The sequence below is a fragment of the Pseudorasbora parva genome, chromosome 4 (genome assembly GCF_024679245.1).
Source record: "Pseudorasbora parva isolate DD20220531a chromosome 4, ASM2467924v1, whole genome shotgun sequence".
NCBI lineage: Eukaryota > Metazoa > Chordata > Actinopteri > Cypriniformes > Gobionidae > Pseudorasbora > Pseudorasbora parva.
Window position 1 is genome coordinate 24,589,201 of NC_090175.1, and position 22,313 is coordinate 24,611,513.

Sequence of the window (22,313 nt, forward strand, 5' to 3'; positions counted from 1 at the left end):
CTAACAAATTGTTTTTCGCAAGTCATTTTGAATGTTTAATAGCAAAATAGTATTTGTCATATGGCGTAAACGGCACTGCAGATGAATGTAAAAGGATGTGATAACCCAAGAAAATTCTGTTTTTACATGTGGTAAAAATTGAGGTCTCTGGGTAATTTGTAAAGCAACTTTGCAGTGTGAACGAAAGGGTTAAAGTATCAAATGGAAACAGATATGTCAATGGAAACGGTCTCCTTTCTTTCGCAGATGTTTGTCATTGTCAGGTTCAGTTGATACGGTGCCCATCAAAACATGATGTCTGTTAGATGACCTTTAGGTTGCTACCAAGTGTGAGGTCATGCTGCTGTTGCCATGACTACTATCAGCAGATTGTCTGCTTGCACGCATTACCTCAGCTGCCTGGCATCGGCGGGGTTACAGAACAGACCGTGACCTCGCCATGGAGACTAAACTAATCTTAAACAATAACAAGCAGCGTGCACAAATGCAGAGGAGATTTTGTAAGATTACCATAAAATGTGTTTCCGTATATTACAAATATACTATACGAGATAGACCAGGAAATACTGAGATCTATACTCAAAGGATTGAATAATGAAAACGCTCCACCGGACTCCTGTGAGAAGTACTGACCTCTCATCACTTTCACTACATGTAAACACTACCACCGAGGTCCAAAAGTTTTTTACAGTTCAACAGGCTTTACGTGGACTTTAAGAGGTGACAAAGAGGCAGAGGAATGGTGAGGCAGCCATATTCTAATGAGCAAGCTACAAAGTGTGCGTCAGTCACCTGTGCAGAGGCGAAGCGTGCTAATTTTGGGCCTGTGCTAATTGCCACAGTAACGAGCTGCACGTGTGGATGGTTGTGAGGAGGATGGCAGCATGGCATGAGGGAGGATACAGTCCTCCTAACACCAAAGAGGTGTGAAAGAACTAACTTGTCCAACAGCATGCAGCCTGCTGGAGTCCAGCCCTGAGTGGGGAACAGCCGGTTGCTTCAGTGCTATGCATAGAACAGAATATTGTGTGTGTGTGCGCGCGTGTGTGTGTGTGTGTGGGATGGAGGGGGGCCTGGTGTTTAATCAAGTCACCATACAATAAAGTGTAATAAAAAAATAAACATTTAAGCATTTATTTGTATTATTTGATAGATTTTTGCAAACAAGAAAAACAATTACATTACTATATAAATAACCTATTTATTACAAATTAATGGTACAGAAACTTCTAACCATGCAGGACATTTTACATTTATAGATAAAAGTATAATGATAACATAATAATATAACAATAATAACAAACATTATTAATTGTAAATTCAGTAACACATTACAGTAAATCCCATTAGTTAATGTTAGTTAATCCATGAACTAACCAATAACAATTGTATCAGTATTTGTTATCTTTCAATTGCTAGCCAGTACATATAACATACAAATATATATTTTTAAATCTTAAAGAAATTTGAAAATATTATTAATTGCAAATTCGGTAACACTTTACAATAAGGTCATATTATTATTATTATTATTATTATTATTATTATTATTATTATTATTATTATGCATTAATTAACATGAACTATTGACATTTGTATTTGTAATGAGACAATTGCTAGCCAGGACATTTAAAATGTATAATTAAAAGTATAATGATAACATAATAATAATTAAGCAAAAGCCTTAAAATGAGAAAATATGATATTTAACTGTAAATGTTCTAACACTTTACAATAAAGTCATTTTATTTAATGTTGGTTAATGCATTAACTAACATAAATGCACAATACATTTGTTACAGTATTTCTTCATCAATGTTAGTTAATAAAATTAAAATAAAACTAAATAATTTATAGTTTACATTACCTCTGGACCATTAAATAATAATAAGAAAAACAGATTAAACTTTTAGTAAATGTAAATGCAGCCTGATTTTTATTAACTAAGATTAATAAAGGTATGAGAAGGATTTTCCATTATTATTTCACAATAACTAATGCTCATATTGACAAACTGAACCTTATTGTAACGCGTTACTGTAAATTATAAATGTAAATTTGTAACATTACATCAAACTTAAAGCTAATTGTGCTGATTTGGGGGTTTCTATTAACTCAGATCCATTTAAACATTTATAAAAGCATTTATGAAAAAAAATGTTTCAAGTAATATTTTACATTTATATAATTGCATTATTATTATTTTTTTTTAAAGAGCCTTTTTTGTGTGAAAAATATTTTTTTCAAGCCTTTTAAATATTCATCAGTCCGAATCCATTTTATATATTAATATAAAAAATCCTTCGTGGTCATTCAAGTATACACCCTGGAAGCTTGGGGGCACCTTGTCCCTTTCTCGTCGCTGTGTCGGGCGAGCTCCTCTCTCTGAGAGTGAGTGAGTGAGTGTGTATGTGTGTGTGCGTGCGTGCGTGTGTGTGCGCGAGTGTGTGTGTGTGTGTGTGCTCTGCTGTTGCTGCCCTTTGATCCCTGCATTAGTGTTAGTTAGGGGCTCGGAGACACACACTTACAGAGAGCAGCCATAGTCAAGACACGGCAACAACAACAGCACCTCCTCCTCTACTCTTCCCTGTTCCCAACAATACACTTAACCGAGGACAGCCAGGTGCACGACAAGTCCCTGCCATCAGGCTCCCTCGCTAAATTTCAATGGGAAAAGACCTTTTTTCTTCTTATCCCTAAACAAGAAGGAGAATGTGATAAAAGGGGGAAAATGCCAAGGAGGAAACAGGAGCAACCCAAGCGCCTGCCTTCACGTAAGTCGTTTTCTCATTCGGCGCGATTTTAGAGCGTCTCCGTGTGTTTTGCGCAGTAGTTTAGGGTTAAAGAGGTGAAACAGACAAAGGCACGGCGGAGGTTATTTCTCCTTTTTTAGGTCTGTGCTAGGCAGCCATGTTGGCGATGAGGGGGCTAGCGGAGCGAGCGCACTAGCGGTGCCTTTAATTGCAGATAATCGATAAAGGTCCCGTTCCGCCTAAAGGTTGCGGCCAGTAAAGCTCGCGTTATCGCTGCTTATTTGGCGCTTATGGTCGCGCGTCTTTTCTTATATGTGTCCGTGCGAGCGAGGCAGAGACGCGCGGAAGGGAAAGGGGAGGATCTGAGGATCTGGCCGCAATAAAATGAAGGGTCAGTCGGATCAGACTGAGAGCCAGACTCAGCCTTCCATCCGTGCCCCTGCCTTTACTTAGCTCCGGCGCTATCTAGCAGCAGCCCGCAACTTAAAAATGCTCCCTAAAACACGTCCGTCCAACTTTCCGCCTTCCGCGGTCGTATGTGTGTGTGCGCGCGACTTTTTCTTTCGTTTGTCGAGCGGGATTTTTTTAAGCTGAGGTATGTTCTTCCACCCCTCCCAGTTCAGTGGGGTTCATGTCTGCAGGCTGCCTGTGTCAAAGCCATGGTCGGTCACCTGAAGTTCAGGGTTTTTTCCTTCCTCATGCAGCCATTCATTGCAGACGATCTGCGATCAATAACGCACAAAGGCGAAACGCGTTTTTCTCTCGCCTTGAAGCTCGCGTGACGGGAATCTCACGGCTTCCGCTGCTTTGCACGGGCTGCGCTTGGAATTAATCGCAATATTTGTTCATTTGACCCTGTGTAGCTGGATGTTAACATTGTGCTTTTATCAGCTCGCTAATAACGGCTGTAGTTGCGTGTGCCGGCCGCTAGAGGGGACATGATGTAGAGTGTGGAAAACATCGATCAGAGGAATTGGCGAAATGTGGCACGGTGGCGCTTTAAGTGCAAGAAAGCAAAAGCGCTCATAATGCATCTTTACTGCTGTTGCCATTCTGCCGCGGAACAGCGCCTTTTGGGACTTTTTTGAAAGTCGGAGATCACTTCTTTTGCTCTCTAGAATGTTCTGCTTGTGTTTTAACTGCACTGCATTGCAAAAATGTTCTCTTGATGTCATGACACGTTTGTTTACATCCATTTAACTTATTGTATTAACTAACAACTGCTCTGTTAAGAGATTAATTCGGTTTTCTTCACCAGTAATTCAATTCAAAGTTGTTACTTTGTATCTGCTTTGATTTGACTTAAAATAAAGCAAATTCAACTTTTTTTGTGTGTGTGGTTTTAGTAAATTAATTTACAGTGCAACAAAACGTATGGCGGTTATGTTGGATTAGTGATGTTTATGAAATTATTTGGGTGTTTCACAAAATTCAACAGTGAGGAAAAGTTCTTAACTGAAGCTCAGGAATGCTATAAGCATATAATAGCACTATATTATTATAACTAAATGCTGCTTTTCTTTTCATAACGTTTATACTCATCAATGTTTATGAACTACTGCCATTTGTCCCACTGCTTATTGATGTCATATCGAAATTACCCACTCAGCAAAAGCTCATCTGAAGTTTGGTGGCGCCTCGCACAGCCCACTCATTCAGCCATGGAGGAGTGATGTCACATTTCATTACTTTCTGTTTGCACTGTGATTGTGATTTAACACCTGTGAGCAGATAGGCGTATGACTAGGACCATTCTTGATCTAAATTTAGCTCATTTGCTCATGCTTACTATATACTGCCTTAAAAAGTTCAAAATATGAGTCCAGGACAGTGGAATTGTTGTTGTGCTGAAACTGCTCGTTTGCTTTGGTGACTGGTATCCTTTTAATTGGTATCAACATATCTTTTTGCGAGTGTATCTTTCACTTCCCTTTCTTAAGAATACATGGCTGAGTTCAGGAGTGCTTGCGTCACAATGTGCACGGGTCAAGACTTGCAAGAGGGCATTAAGGCCTTGATACAGTCAGATGATCTTCTTGACAGTTAAATATAACCTTTGGCTTTAGTGCTACAATGAAAACCTCTGGGATTACAAAACCATGGCCTTTATAACACTGATGCACTCTCCTTTTTCCAGAATTCATACATTTTGTTCAAACCTCAGGTCACAGTTCACCAAACTTCCTGTAAATTAATTTTTTTAAACCTAGGCTCCTTTCCGCGGGAAGGGAGCCTAGGTTAAAACGTTCCTGCCTCGTTAAGCAGTTTTCATCGGATTTCCACTCCGAGGTGGAGAGGTCGACTGAGGTTACCTCTTTTTCTTCTTTTTCTGCTGTTCTTTGTCTTTCTCGCAGGCTTCCATTTTGTGCAAGTACATAGCCCGTATCATTCTTTCACCCTGACCTTTGCCATCAGCTAAAATGTCTCCCTATGGGAGCCGGCCATTTCCATTATACACACATGATCTTTAAGGTTATCTGCATTTGCAAATGGAGGAATTGGAGCATTGCACAGATTTCAGCTCTCCATTACACACCAATGGCAGAGTGTGCGCGACTGGGTGGCTCTCCACCTTACCGTAATGGTGGGTCACTGGCTCCTTTCCACTCATCTATGATTATAATGACCTTGGCTGGGCCTGGGCTTGAAAACATTGGATTAAGGGGAAAGGAAAATGAGGGGAGGTTTCCATTTCGCTCTTGGCATCTGATTTGTAGGGAAAATCTGCCAAGAATACCCCCTCCTTCTCCTCCTCCTCTTCTTTCTTCCCCCTGCCCCACCAACTTGATCAGGCTCTCTCACCGGTGTCTGCCCATTTGAGCTCAAGCGAATAATGATACACAGGCTTTCCTCTCAGAAATGAATTAAAGGGCAGGGGAAGGGTGGTGGATGCTCTCCTGAACAAGTGCTTATACAGAAAGGGGCTTCAGCCAGGCATACTGAACCAGAACATTTAGATTAATTTGGCTAGCTGGATCGCCTGGCTTTCATCACAGGTGTAGTCTAGCTGCGAGTGCTCAGTCAAAGGCACTGTGGTGACATAATTAAGACCATTTTTGTACTCGGCTCGATGATTGTAACGGACAAGGCTCATCAAGTGGGAGATTCGTGTGTAATGTATTATTAAAGAATTTGCATCTTTAAAATGACCAGCCACCAAGTAGCCTAGTTTTGCCTGTGATAGCATTGCACATTTTTGAGAGCCGACAGACAAATGGTCTCAATGGGAATGATCGCTTATCTATATCTTACTTCTTGTTTTATTATTCATATGCTTTGACGAGGTTTTGACAACATTATAAGAATGACTTGGATAGTCTTGGTCGGTAGTGTCATAGGTTTAATATAAGAAGCCACTCAGTAATGTTTTCATTATCTGTGTTTAGGGATTCTTGGTGTCTCTTTAATTATATTAACTGTATAATAATTCCTGGCTATTATTGCAGACACTTAATGTCATATTTGTGTTAACAAATTATACTATTTAAAAATAATATTTAATTAATTAATTTTTTTTTAATTTAATTAATTAAATTAAAGTCAATAAGACTTAAAGGTGCCCTAGAATGAGTTGAAACAATATGTAAAAAAATTTCTCTGATATCTACATAGAGGGTATGTGGCTTATTTAAGGGCAAAATTTGTCAAGATTCAGTTTTACAGGTCCATTTACAACCCTAGAAATTTGCCCTAGGATGTAATGCTCTGTTTTTGCCTTATTTGGAAGAGTCATGAATGTTAATGTTGAGCTCTGCTCTGATTGGCTTATGCAGTTCAGTTGTTCAGCAAAGCGGCTGATGAGCCCTGACTTTCCTGACAGAACACAGACCAACTGAATGACACTTTAAGCAGAACATCTCAAATGGAGATGGCTAAAATGCAGCCTACTTGTTTATTGGTGTTTTCAGATCAGCCGTGTGCGCGAGAGAGCGCTCGTGTGCATATGGTTGCCAGATTGTACATGTTTAGGTAAAACACCAGATAGTATACGTGTTCTTTTCACAGAAAAGCTCTGATTGGGGGATTTAAATTACTGAAATCTGGCAACCACAAGCACGAACGTTCTTCCCTCCGACAAAACCAAAACCAGTGATTTTTGTTCAAGTTAAAAAAAATTAAACTACATTTTAGACTCGTCTTTTTTCGTCAACGATATTGCATGTGTATATAATGCTAGTCACAATGTAGGCTACACAGTGACTAATGTACTCTGAAATACAAGCATGCAAAACATCATTAGCCTACTTCAGTTCTCAAAAATTGAATAGACTTGTCAAATGACTGTCGTTTTAACTTATATGGTGGAAAAGGGGACTTTTGCTAGAAGGATCGAGTGAACAATCTGTAAGCAACGTATCTTCGGTTGTATTTTGTAATACAAAGTAATATTAACATTTGTCATTAGACACACTATTTAGTTTTGTATGGTACTTGGTGTTTCCTTTTGTTACTCTACTAGCATCTTGCATTATCTAGACAATGCTGTCTTTCTAAAAAACTTTCAATTTAATCAGAAATTGTTTAAACAGTCAATAAGTGGATAAAATCACTACTTACTGCTTGCTGGAATACAGTTGCCACTTTTTTTCAGTTTAAGACGCTGAGCGAAGCTTGCTTGAAATGGGCCGAACAAACGAACGATCTTGAATTAAATTGTTGGGGTATCGGATTATAAACATCAACTATGACTGTTGACATTTTTTATCTGTGGGAAGGGTAGAAAAGTCCTCATGTCTTCTGTACAGCCTGGAACCTGACGTGTGTCCATGAGAGTTGCCGTTTTCGCTTTCCTCACGTGACGCTTGTTTATCTGCAGTCCCGATGATTCGGCTTTGTCAGTTCCGCCTGACAATGAACATGTCCGGACATATGCAAATGTTGGGGGCATATATATTAATGATCCCAGCGATTGCGTCACCGTTGGCGTTATGTTGAGAATCGCCTATTTTTCGGGTCATTATTATTAAAGGTCATTATTTTCCATAATGTAATGATAAAAATTAAACTTTCATATATTTTAGATTCATTGCACACCAACTGAAATATTTCAGGTCTTTTATTGTTTTAATACTGATGATTTTGGCAAACTGCTCATGAAAACCCAAAAATCTCAAAAAATTAGCATATTTCATCCGACCAATAAAAGAAAAGTGTTTTTAATACAAAAAAAGTCAACCTTCAAATAATTTTTCTCTTCACAATATCCCACAGATTCTCTATGGGGTTCAGGTCAGGAGAGTTGGCAGGCCAATTGAGCACAGTAAGATCAGTAAACCATTTACCAGTGGTTTTGGCACTGTGAGCAGGTGCCGGGTCGTGCTGAAAAACCAAATCTTCATCTCCATAAAGCTTTTCAGCAGATGGAAGCATGAAGTGCTCCAAAATCTCCTGATAGCTAGCTGCATTGACCCTGGCCTTGATAAAACACAGTGGACCAACACCAGCAGCTGACATGGCACCCCAGACCATCACTGACTGTGGGTACTTGACACTGGACTTCAGGCATTTTGGCATTTCCTTCTCCCCAGTCTTCCTCCAGACTCTGGCACCTTGATTTCCAAATGACATGCAAACATTCATCTGAAAAAAGTCCTTGTGACCACTGAGCAACAGTCCAGTCCTGCTTTTCTGTAGCCCAAAAGTGGCTTGACCTGGGGAATGCGGCACCTGTAGCCTATTTCCTGCACACGTCTGTGCACGGTGGCTCTGGATGTTTCTACTCCAGACTCAGTCCACTGCTTCCGCAGGTCCCCCAACGTCTGGAATCGGTCCTTCTCCACAATCTTCCTCAGGGTCCGGTCACCTCTTCTCGTTGTGCAGCGTTTTTTGCCACACTCCTTCCCACAGACTTCCCACTGAGGTGCCTTGATACAGCACTCTGGGAACAGCCTATTCGAATTTTGGGTTTTCATGAGCTGTATGCCAAAATCATCAGTATTAAAACAATAAAAGACCTGAAATTTTTCAGTTGGTGTGCAATGAATCTAAAATATATGAAAGTTTAATTTTTAATATTACATTATGGAAAATAATGAACTTTATCACAATATGCTAATTTTTTTTAGAAGGACCTGTGTGTGTATACATACATATATACATACATATATATATATTTAAACATTGGTAATGCAGGCAGAAAAAAAATCCTTACTTTTGTACCCTGGCCGTCTTTTTTTTTTTTCTAAGGCCATAGTTATTCAACATGCTCACTTGTTTTTTTTTTTTCAGCACACACCTTTTGCTACATGAAGCACGATAGACTCTGGATGAAAAAAGCCTGAAGTTCAGAGCACAATGTTTTACCCACCCAAGTCTCAATCAAAGCCTGTGTGGAATAAAAGTGCCTGAGCTCGGTAACGATTTTCCGCATGTTGACAAGTCACAACATGGAGATCTACTGCTCGGAGAGCAGCCCTTTGGCTAGTGGCGGCCCAGCACTGAGTAATAACCAGCTCATAGCAGGCATTCTGTTGGCAGTGGTTCATAAGGAACAGCTCGCTGGTTCATCTGGGGAAAGGGTGGGGGGAGCTGCTGGAGAGCTCCAGGCACTTTCCTATGTTGTTGTACCACACAAGTGCATCCATCCCCTCCAGGACAGACCTTTAACAGGCTGCTAACACTGGGCCACACCGCACAAGGGATCGAACAGACAGGTCTGACGCAGGCCCGGGCTGCAGAGCTATGCCAAACTGTGATTTGATTTATGAGTCAGTACTCTGGGTCTGTCTTAAGATGAGATGAGGCTTACTGGGCAGAATCAAAGAGCAGTCTGTTCACTTGACAGGGAATGAGAAGAGGCAAGCCGCTGTCATTTTTTAAAACTGGTTTTGAATCGTCATATCTTAGAGAAGGCCTTGGAAGCGAGGAGGTCAATAATACCTGAAGAAATATATACGTTAGCATTCCCATTCATCTAACTGGCTGCTGCTCGACTGGCCCTCTGTAATGGACCTGCTTGCTGCCATCTTTGCTCATTGTGGTTCGTTTTTAGCGCCAGTTGCCTGAGCGGTAAACACCACATGCCTTATCACTCTAGAGAGCCACAGAAAACTGACGACTAGGGCTGCATGATTTTGTCAAAAAATCATATTCAGATGTTTTGTCAACTACTGCAGAATAAGGTCTGTAGCATGAATAAAGTGTAACCTTTCATTTCTCAAGGCAAAAAGAACATGAAGACATATAATTCATTTTTGTTGTTTGGAACCTAGTCAAGCTATTATATTATATTATATTATATTATATTATATTATATTATATTATATTATATTATATTATATTATATTATATTATATTATATTATATTATATTATATTATATTATATATAGATCACACATTATATTAGGTGGCCTGCAAGACTCTGTATTTACAGTGTAACTAAATTAAAAATAAATAAATTGAGATTGGGTTTAGGAGTAAGGGTTAGAGTTAGGGTTTGGGTTACAGTTAGGGGTAACATTTAATTTTACAGTGTGCTTGTTACATATGTTACATATATGTAACAAGCACACTGTACCATATATGTACCATAGTAATAACATTAAATTATGCATAATTACATGCAACTGACCCTCAACCAAACCCTAATCCCCCCAACCCTATAGTAAGTACATGTTGTTAATTAATTTTACTCAGTACTTAAATATATAATTACACTGTAACAATGACACCTTAAAAATAGTGTAACCGTGTATTGTATCAAATGTTTAAATACATAGTTACAGCCATTTAATATAAAATGTGACCATATTATATTAAATTACTAATATTAGGAGAAATGTATTACAAAGGCGCCATATCCCCTGTGACCCAGTAGTATTCAAATGGTAAAATATTTGCCATTTTACCATTTATGGTTTAAAGTGAGCAGCGCTTTAAAACAACAGTGCAGTTCACACCACAATCGCTCAGGGTCGTTTACGGTAATGATCCTTCGGTGCTATAATCTCTAATATTTTTTGAGCCAAATGCATTTCATTCCAGACCTTTCCGCTCAGATCGCTTTGCGTGACTCTCCCTCTAAAGACATAAAGCGTTCTGTTCACATTTGACAATGCATCTGTTCGTTGCTCTGATTGGTTGTAGGTCTGTCCAATTGATGTCTTTCCTGGTTCGGTTGAAACACGCCTCAGAATAACAGCCCAATGGAGCAGATTCAGACTCATATTCTGACTAGAATTGAGTATGACCACGTCAGGCTAGCTATACGCAGAAAAGAGAAAGTAAATTCCAGCACTGTGCTACAACAACTTAGCTAACAACAACCCATAAAGAAATGACCCTTCACGAAAGATAATGCTTTACAATGAACTCTGTTAGAGAGCTATGGCAATTTATCTGTTCCCCAATCTCAATCTCAATCCCAATCAATTTCCAATAATTCCTCTTTAAACTAAAATAAACTTGAAAATGATACTAGCTTAGCCTGTGTAGCCACAGCTGCACGGAGGTGTTGATTTTAAGTGATTACATTCTTTCAATTAGGGATGCACCGAATCCAGGATTCGGCCGAATATTGGGCTTTTTGACTGGGTTCGGTTTCTGCCGAACCTTAGAATTTTTTTCCACCGAACTGAACCCACTTGCACTACGCGATACTGGTCGAACATGATGCCGGGGTTGATTATGGCAACGTGTTTACCCGGTGGGCCCTTCGAATGCAGTAGGCTGTGAGTAGGGCTGCACGTTTTCAAGTTTTTCATTAACCGTTAACCGAGGCCCTTAGCGGTTAATACTCGGTTAACCATAGTGTGCGTCAGGGTTATTTTTAGCTTATTAATTTGACGACCACCATCTCCGTAGTGAACGCGCCTATAGAGAGAAATGCACATCATGGATTACACAATCAGAGAGTAGCCTATTTCTTTTCGTTTTAAATTGTTAAAAGACATTTCAAGTTTTTTAAGATCTATTTCATGTCTGCGAGGCGTACGCTGAGTTTCGTTAAATTAGGATGAGATGCGCTCCAGTTCACGAGCAATGCGAGTGGCCACGAGGGCGCCTGCATGATTAGAGCATGCAGGGGCGTGGGACTGGGGGGATAAAGGGTACTGAGTAACCAGGGCCCAAGGCAGGGAAGTCCGTTTTCTATACATACACATACATGGTACGGGGGCCCAGCAAGATGGTTTGTACCCAGGGCCCAAAATTTGGTGCTACGCCCCTGAGAGCATGTAACGTTAGTAAAATATGCAGCCGAGAATGATTCACACAGACACAGCGTTTGACTCGCGCGGCTGATGAGCCTCTCCCGGCAGAGAGTTCAAGCATCTGTGGACTCGTCCCTTCAGCTCTGGCCATCTTGCTTTCAGTCCGCGATTAGCTTTTTTGTTTTCTTCATTACAGTTAAAGTAACGTCTGCTTTTCTCTAGTCATTCACAAGTTTCTCACTTCAAACTTTCTTTCTTCTGCTCCGTTATGCACAGCGCGCGCGGCTCGCGCTCTGCTTCTGCCCTAATGCGACTTTTAGTCCAGTGCGACGTATGTTATTTTCCTCTTCATGACGCATATTTTGACTGATGCGACTCATACTCCGGAGCAACTTATAGCCTGAAAAATGCGGTAAGCACTGCATTGCAATACTTGCATTTGGCCCCGTCACTCTCATTTTTAAAGTGCTCCCACGCTTTCTTTGCCCGCTTAGAAAGCTGGTCATGACTTCTTCTTGTGGATACTACCCTAACCCTATGGATACTACAAATGTCTGGGAGCGCTCTGGCGGTCTATAGGGGTGCAAACATATATTACAACTAAATTCAAGGCACGTCATTGACGCCACTTAACCGAGCAAAATGTTTCACTCGGTTACGCAATTTTTAACGGTTAATCGGTCAATCGGTTAACCATGGACACCCCTAGCTGTGAGAGAGTGAAAATGGAACTTGTGAACAGAAAATGTGTTGTTTGGCAGTACTTTCAGTCACAAGAAGGCAATTAAAGTCGAGCTATATGTTCAATTTGCAATGCCGATTTGTCTCGTGGTGGCAAAAATCCTAAACAATAGCCGCTGGATGTCCGGTTCACGAACTAATCGTTCTTTTTAACCGGATCTTTTTAGTGATCCGGTCGAACCAGTTCACCAAATCGGACTGAATCGTTCTAAACGGTTCGCGTCTCAAATCAGCGCTGATCCCACAAGTTACTATAGTTACTCACTTTCTGACATGAGTGACAGTCCCTCAGTCTAGAAATAAACTAATATCTTGAAGTATATGTTGTAACTCCAACAGTTCACTGAACTGAGACATGTTTTGCTGTGAGAACTGGTGAGCTGAGATACTGCATGCGTGATAGAGTCGTCTTGAACCGAACTGTTTCTCTCGGAGTGGGACGGCTGCTGTTTCTCTCGGAATACGGATGCTGATAATACATGAGCACGGGTGAACCAAGGATTTGTGTAAGTTTATGTTATGTCAATGTAAGTTTATTTAATTTGTGTAAAACATCAGTGTTTGCACGACAGTGGCTGTATTGAGTGATGTTGCAAAACATGAATTAAAAAACGTATCCAAGATGATGATGATTACAATAATAATTATTACTATACTAAGTTTTGATTACAAATACTTTAGATGAATGTGTTTGAATGTATTTTCATATGCCGGGATGATAGTAATGACGTCATTACGTAAGGACGTAAAAGAAGCGGTGATCCGTTTTTTTTGTGCATGAAGTAATCTACAGACAGCAATAAGGCACAGTCATCCTGGCATAATGTTGCCTTTTAATTTTAAAAAAAAATAAATTAAAAATACACTGCTGTGAACGTTGTTTATGTCATTAATGTGTTTACTGTGATAATGGACTGAGAATGGGAGTTGGATTCGGTATTCGGTTTCGGATTCGGCAGAATCTTAACCAGTGGATTCGGTATTCGGTCGAACCTCAAAAATCTGGATTCGGTGCATCCCTACTTTCAATTATGAAAAATACCACTGTATTTGAAGGATACAGCTTGAAGAAAATGGTATGGTAACGGTAATTTGCACATTAAAATACTTCGTCAGTGCAGCACCGAATCAGATAATATATTTTCACATTGTGGCCTGTTTCCGTTAAAATAGCCTATGCATCCTAAAAGATATGTTTACATTACCAGCAAAATTGCATGAATTAGATTTTATTTGTTTAAAATGAATTGAATACTGTTTAAAATTCCCTAAATATTTTGAATTTAAAATTCAGTTTGGCCAGTGGAAATTAATTAATCAACTCTAATTCTAAAAGCTTTATCTGAGAAGTATTTATACAAATATGTTTTTATGGATATTTTTTTAAATGATGCAAATCTTCATTTATCATATCCCTCAGTTTTTGCCATCTCTAAAAAGCCAACGCTGATTCTTGTTTTATTACAAGCTCTTCCAAGGTTTGAAATTTAGCGTGCTCAATATCATCTTTTATCTTTCGTTCTGACAACTGACTTATGTCACTCACACGCTTACCAAAATAGCCGAAGCAACTTTTCTCTATTTATGTACGTAACGAGACACTCACAGGTGAGTGACGTATATACTCAATTTCCCACGAAAACCATCCTGCCCGGTCTAAAATATAAACCCTTCTAATAGGCATACCATAGTAAATTAAGCCAAAACACGGTTTGGAAGATGAATTGATGATGTATTAAGTAGCAATACCATTAAAAATGTAACAATACCCATCCCTAGTATTTACTCATTACTTAAGTAAGGGATAATGTACACCTAGCTGGTTGTTATAGCAGAATAAACCCCAACAGAGTGCGTCGGGGTCTTGCATCACTCTGAAGGGGTTTATTCTGTGATAACAACTGGCTGGGTGTACATTATCCCGCTTATTACACGGCTACTAGTCTCAAATAAATAATTATTAGACACAAAATATTGTCTTGAGATTAAATATTTTATTAGCTCTTCCGCAAAGCTTCCGCAAAGGAAAACAGTTCCAACCTGCTTTAAGCCTTTATCTATTGCTGAAGATTTGCCATATGCCCTTGCTAAATGTTGAAAATGAATGCTGAAAGGGTTAGTTCACCCAAAAATGAAACCAAGCCTATGATTTACTCACCCTCAAGTTATCATAGGTGTATATGACATTCTTCTTTCAGACAAATACAATCTAAGTTATATTTAAAAAGTCCAGGCTAACGTTAACTTAATCCAAGCAGTAACAGTTAGTTGTAGTTGTGTTTGAAGTCCATAAAAATGCAGCTGTCCATCAAATAACGTGCTCCACACGACTCCGATGGGTTAATAGAGCCTTCTGATTCGAATCGATGCGTTTGTGTAAGAAAAATATCTATATTAAAAACGTTATAAAGGAAACCTGCCTTGAAGTCTTCCATTGTAACCCACGGCTGTTTAAGCAACAAGATGGCGCCAGCGTTAAGCATAGAAGTAGTACCGGTCAAGATAACTCGTAGTACCCGTATGAGCGGGTGTTATCTGGAAATAACGTACCGTTGGAATGCGCAATTGACCAATTAGAATCAAGTATTTCACAGAGCTGTGTAATAAAGGTTGTTAATTTTTTATTTGTACACTATAATGGTAATATTACAATAGCACTAGTCTATTGGCATTACTTGACATTAAACTCTTTATTAAAGGGATAGGTCACCCAAAAATGTAAATTTCCCCATGATTTGCTCAGCCCGACATGTAAAAATTGTCCTTCATATTTGCAGATTACTTCACAGTTTGCAGTTTTTTGGCTTCAAATTTTGAGCTCCTATTCACTGCCATTATAAAGCTTTGATTAGCCAGGACATGTTTTAATATAACTCTGATTGTATTCGTCTGAAAGAAGAATGTCATTTACACCTAGGATGACTTGAGGGTGAGTAAATCATGATGTAATTTTCATTTTTGGGTGAACTATCTCTTTAAGTATTTATTTTTTCTAGTTGACAATAGTTTTACAGGTGTCATGAACAACTAATGATGTTCACGTGGTTTTTACATTCAATAACATAATGTTTTATAATTAAGAAGTAATAGGCTATTTTCTACCCTGTTTCTTAGCCTCTCTCATGGAACGCTCGTTTTTTATGGGCATGCTGCACTGAAGACTTGGAAGTAAACGCCCACTGCTATGATTGGATAAGCTTTGCATATTATGATAAACTCTGGCTCCCCCGTGAGTACACGTGAGGAAAGCGTGTGGGAAAAAAGATTTGGCCACAGGGTTTGCAAATGTCTTTATCCGACAAACACAATGATTCATCTCACATTAACCCGCAATTAATTGGAATGTTATTTTTTATTACTTATATCAGTGGATATAACCGTAAACCGGGCATCACACACACACACACACACACACATGTCGTGTTTCCATGTTTTATGGGGACTTTCCATAGGCGTAATGGATTTCATACTGTATAAACTGTACATCCTATCCCCTTACACTACCCCTGCTCCTAAACCTACCCATCACAGGAAACATTTTGCATTTTTACTTTCTCAAAAAAACTCCTTCTGTGTGATTTATAGGATGTTTTCTTCATGGGGACCTAAAAATGTCCCCACAAGGACAAGAATTTCAGATATTGCCATCTTTGTGGGGACATTTTGTCCCCATAACGTAGGGATTACCAGATCACACACACACACACACACACACACAAACACACTGACACACACACACTAGGGATGTTAACCGATGACCGTTTGACCGATGGTTGACCGTATCAGCGTTAACCGATCAAAGTTGTCGGTTGTTGGCTAAAAAAAAAAAAAGTGATCTCTCAATTAGGCTATTATAGACAGTGGACTAAACGCTACTACAGTTAGCCATCTCATTCCAAAATCTTTTTGTGTGAAGTGAACAAATCCCTCACACTCAATTTTTCATAACTTCGCCTGTTTGTACTTAATAAACCAATAAAAACATTTGGCGCGAGGTCACAGCATTTGGTTTTGCGCGCTCACAAGGTTTGCAAAAAGTAAACAGGTTAAAACACTCGAGGTTAGAGCCAGGGCAGACGACAGTATGAAGCGTGCATTCCGCATAAGATGGGCTTACATTTGGAAATATATTACATCTACATTTCAGTGGTAACACATAAGGTGTTGATCATCATCTTTCTTTATTATTGTTAGCACTACCTCGAACTAAAGCGGCGTCTCTTCGGAGCTGTCATTTTCTTAAATGAGCCGCGGCAATGTTTCAAATGAGCTTCTTACGCTAGATAAATTCCTTTATTTTCAACGCGATCACCTTGTACCCAAAACATTTAGAAACTAAGGAGCCATTTGTCCTCCGATTACAAACAAGTTCCTCGGCGCCGCGTTTGCGGGACTCATGTTACGCGCTTTAGAGGATTTTAAAAAAGTGACGTGAGTGGAAGGGAGGCGGCGGCGCCGGGACAGTGTGTGTGTGAGAGCGGGAGGTAGAGCGGCAGAGAGATCATAGAGAGATGCGACAGAGTTGCGAAATATTTCAAATAGCGCAGCATATTTTAAACTAATTGGTTAACCCGTTTCAACCGGCTACTGAGGCTGGGTGGTCGGTCAAGAAAATGTTTAGATTTTGCCATCCCTAACACACACACACACACATACACACACAGCCTCACTACAGAGTCAGACAGAGTCAGACAAATCAGCATGATCAAAACTTCAGCAATTGTATTTTTCCTTCAAACATCAAGTCAAGAGAGTGAACAATGCATACCAAGAAAATAATGTTATTTTACTATTTAAGATAGCCCATAGGGCAGGCCGGTGATACGTTTTGGTAGCCTGTCTTGAAAACACATAACTCCGGGACGTTGGGCTTTGTGAGCCCTGGCCCATAATGTTACATGTCCGAGTCTGATCACGAATCGCAGCACAATGAACCAACAACACCTCAAGGTAAAGGATTAAATAAAGGATTCTTCAGCCTTTGACAGTGTGCTAAGTTATGTTCAGTTAGACACCTACACACCATCAATAGATATCAAACGATCTGTAACAATGCAGTAATATCATATATAAAACAAATTTTTAATCACATAAGTGTGTTGCTTAATTCATGTAATCTCACCCTGTCTGCAAATCCAGTCTCGTTTACAAACAAATCCATGGTAAAATGAAGGAACAAAAGCACATTGTCTTCCCCACGTGTGCTGGATAATTATTAAAAATATAGTTCATCCATGCATTCATAATACTGGAATCTAAATGAAGCTTATGCAGCATGTTTATTGCTTGGAAGTTTGATCCGGTTTAGGTCCACATATGCCTACACTCTAAAAAATTCTGAGTAAAAAACAACCCAATGTTGGGTCAAATATGGACTAACCCAGCAGTTGGGTTGTTTCAGCCCAGCGATTGGGTTGTCTTAAGCAAATATTTAACCCAACCGCAGGATTAAAACAACCCAATCGCTGGGTTAAAACAACCCAATTGCTGGGTTAGTCCATATTTGACCCAACATTGGGTTAAAACAACTAACCCATGCATGTATTTATCTCTAACAAGCCGTGCACAAATCGATGGGTGGGGCTACAGAATCAGGTATGCTTCTTCTACAGTTAAGGCAGTTTTTCACCACACTCTGATGTCACAGCCTGGCACATTCAGAGATTGAGCATTTGCTGGACCTGGTGTCAATAGAAGTTTGTCTTTGACTTAAAAGGAAGTTTTCAGCTTTGAAACCTACAGGATATTATTATATCATGATGAACTTTTATAGCCTGACAAGCCAGACCCACATCAAGATGTTTGGTCTGGAAACTCACCATTGACAGGGCTCAATCCGAGGGGCGGGACAAACGGTTGTCTTTCAAACTCCCTCTGCACGTGATAGGATAGCGCTACAACCAACCAAAGCAACGAAGGTGAAACGGAGCTCGTTGACAGATTAAACATTCACCGTATCCGGTCGGCAAAACTCTGAACACATCTTCCCTTTTTAAGAATGACTTCAGTGCCGTTCTTTTCTCAGAGAAAAGCTTAACTCCAAGTCTTCCAGAGTCGCAGTCAAAGCTGATTCGAATGACCGCCGTTCGCCAGCTTCTGTGTTGACTAGAAGCACGCAAGCGCAACTCTGGCGTCATTATGTTAAGCCCCACCCACCGACTTTATACACGATGTGATTGGCCCGTCAAGAGTTTGGCGTTTACAGCTCAGATGGGTATTGAGAGTTGCTAGACGACACTCGCGGGCAGATTAGATCTGTTGCTGCTAGGGTGCATCTAGATTTCTAGGCTAGAACTTTTATATATCAAAGGCTGAATAAAAAGTTGATTTCTCAATTCATGACCCCTATACAATTCTCATTATTTTTTTGGAAGTGAACTGCAAAATGTGCTGATCTTAAGCCTCATGTGTGCTCCATGTGTAGTAGAAGAGACAGAATAAAGTGCAATTTATTCTTTTGAGTCATACAGTGCATACAGACTATTATCAAAGAATTTCCCCTTTGGGGACAATAAAGTTAAAGTTAACAGCTTTTTTGTTGTATTTAATCATTGATTATTTTGTCCCCCATTGTCCCCTTGATTTCAATTTCCTTGAAGCTATAAGGTTGGCTATACCAGTCTCTTACAGAGCAAAGGAATGTAGAATGGAATGGACCATTTTTTCTAACCTTAAAATAGTCTACATGTGGCCACCTTTATTGAGTGTGTTCAGCTTTAATAGATTGTTCCCAATCTTCTTTTTTGTTGTGATTGGGGATGCTGATTCCACACCAACAAAGTGTGGCAAAAATGGCAAGTTTGACTCAACGAGACAATTTACTCTCACAATTATGTGGCGGTCATAATCATAGTAATTACACAACAAAAAATAATGATGGCAATTACTATCATTGTGATCATTAGAATCAAGAGACATCGGGACACCAATTTATTTTCTAAACAGAACTTGTGATATTTAAATGCTTGCCAGATTAGGTTGAGCTCGGTACGCAAACTTTAAATGCGTTTATTCATTTATATTCAAAACTCAAATTCCATTTTCCTCCATTCTCAAGAAAGTGCTTGGTGAGGGTCTGGACTTTTGGTATTCTCCAAGCACAAGGCTAACTTCACCTCTGTCATGTCTCTAAGATAGACTACACTGTCCAGCACAGAGAACATAAGCATGTTAATGAGTTTAACTATCGGACTAGCAGCTGTGCTCCAAGGGTTTTTCTGAAGATGGGACTGTTTTATAGCTGAGAAGATTAAAAGTGCCAGGAAGGAAACAGACACAGAGTAGTGGCACCCTGAGGTATTGACAGCCTCCAAGGGAAACGGTATATCATCGGCAAGTGTAGAGGTGTTTGGCTGCTTTACAAAGGCGAGATATTATATTCATGATGTGAAGTCATCTCTGTGAAAGCTATTGTCACTATGTCTTACGCTGATTTACAAGGCTTAAAACGTAGGTGAGTGTCTGAGACTTGCTCAGCCCCTCGTGTAAAAAATGTCCTTCGCATTTGCAGATGACTTCACAGTATGTTTGATTACTCCCGACCTTGATGCAAAGCTCTGGTATTCATGTTTAGATGTTATGACGAGGTCGGGGTAGCTGTTTCGTTTTGGTCTGTTTAGCCTGTAGTTGGATGCTGGTGGGGAGCTAAGGTATTACCTGTTCTTTCACTGTTAAAGCTTCTTACATGCACTAAGGTAATGCTTTAAGGGAATGGGCAGTACAGGCTGGTGGCTAAAAGACTGGGTTGGCAACTAAAAGTTACAGATTTGTACATTTAAAAAAAAATGCATCAGCTACATTACTAGTCAGAGTTAGCCTGACAAGCCAGACCCACATCAAGATGTTTGGTCTGGAAACTCACCATTGACAGGGCTCAATCCGAGGGGTAGGATAAACGGTTGTCTTTCAAACTCCCTCTGCACGTGATAGGATAGCGCTACAACCGATAGAGCAACGAAGGTGAAACAGAGCTTGTTGATAGATTAAACATTAGCCGTATCCGGTTGGCAAAACTCAGAACACATCTTCCCTTTTTAAGAATGACTTCAGTGCCGTTCTTTGTTCTTTTCTCAGAGAAAAGTTAACTCCAAGTCTTCCAGAGTCGCGGTCGAAGCTGATTGGAAAGACCGCCGTTCGCCAGTTTCTGTGTTTACTAGAAGCACGCAAACGCAACTCGGCCATCGTCATTATGGCCCCGCCCACCGACTCTATGCACGATGTAATTGGCCCGGCAAGAGTTTGGCGATTACAGCTCAGAAGGGTATTGAGAGTTGCTAGACGAGTCGACACTCGCGGGCAGATTAGATTTGCTGCCGCTAGGGTGCGTCTAGATTTCTAGGCTAAGTCAGAGTGGCTTTGCTATTTCATCCGAATACAGCTTGTACAAAGTGAAAGGAAAGTTTTAGTTTTAATTTTAGTAAACTAGAGCTGTGGAATATATCGCAATTACTGAAATGTTGCAAATATACATATCTCAATATGCATATCAAAATGGCACACAATATCTGAAGGATTTTAATAGGCTACTTCAACAATGTTAAAAGTGTACGTTTTAGGTCGACGCATAGAGCAGAGAATAGGCACACATCTGTTACTTATGGGACTTGCTTGACATTAAAAATAGTTATTAAATGCAATAATTAGCGAAAAACAATAACTTGCTGTCTCGCGCTGTCTGACACACACACACACACACACACACACACACACACACACACACACACACACACACACACACACACACACACACACACACACACACTCCGAAATGTGAACGATTTGTGACATAAAGTTTGCTAAAAGCTGCTGGTCACTTTCAGAAGTTGTAGCGATGCTTTCTTTTCCGAGAAAGAATGTGAAACACAAATTGTTTCATTCTCCATTTTTAAATAATTGTTTTTATATAATTTAAATAGATTTTACACACTAATAGCAATATCGTATCGCATATCGAATAACGCATTATTTAAACAAGATATTGCATATCGCATTTTTTTTCAATATCGCACAGCCCTGATGTAAACCTTAAAGAGCACTGTCTATTAACAGTGCTTGAGTCCATGTCAAAGTTAGTTGCTGTATGCAAGTAATGATAGTTTTTAGTTGGTATGTACAATTTATCAGAAACATATCATTAATATTTTTTAAATGTATCAATCCTGGCCGATATTACATGTTTAAGGATGCAAGCTATTTTTCTATTTTAACATTTAAATCACCTCACTTAAAGATAATCTTTAAAAAACTAGTTCTGTAACAACACTGCTAAATGTAATCTTTAGCAAATCTCAATGATTTCACACTGTACATAAGCGTTTCATAAACTGGGGTTTGTGAGGAAACTACAGGGGGTTTGTGAGCTGATAAAAAGCTAATAATTACATTAAAAAACATTTAAGAAAAATAATAAAAAATGTAAAATATAAAATGTATAAAGCTCTGGAAAAAATTAAGAGACCAGTTAACATTGATTTCTCTCTTAATTTTAATAATCCAGAGCTGTATAAACCCCATATCAAAATAAAATGCTTACTAAAAATATATTATATAATATATAATAGGGAATTCCTGCTGTATAATAGTTATGATTGATGATGATGATGATGTTGTGCCAGAATTAATTTAAAATGGTTGGTTTTAATGTTTAGTTTCTTTGTTTTTGTTTCCTTG

At 39.4% G+C, this 22,313-nt stretch overlaps 1 protein-coding gene across 4 annotated transcripts in view; it reads left to right on the top strand.

Moving 5' to 3' along the window:
* The first annotated feature begins 2,353 nt into the window (after window positions 1-2,353).
* The window catches only part of znf827 (zinc finger protein 827), an 89,300-nt gene continuing 69,340 nt past the window's right edge, over window positions 2,354-22,313 (top strand). For 2 of the 4 annotated variants that reach the window (XM_067441365.1, XM_067441364.1), the window contains exon 1: window positions 2,354-2,774. In XM_067441365.1, the coding sequence (XP_067297466.1) occupies window positions 2,732-2,774 (43 nt within the window). In that variant the 5' untranslated portion in view covers window positions 2,354-2,731. The remainder of the gene's footprint in view (window positions 2,775-22,313) is intronic. The other 2 variants (XM_067441362.1, XM_067441363.1) reach the window with 1 other exon arrangement.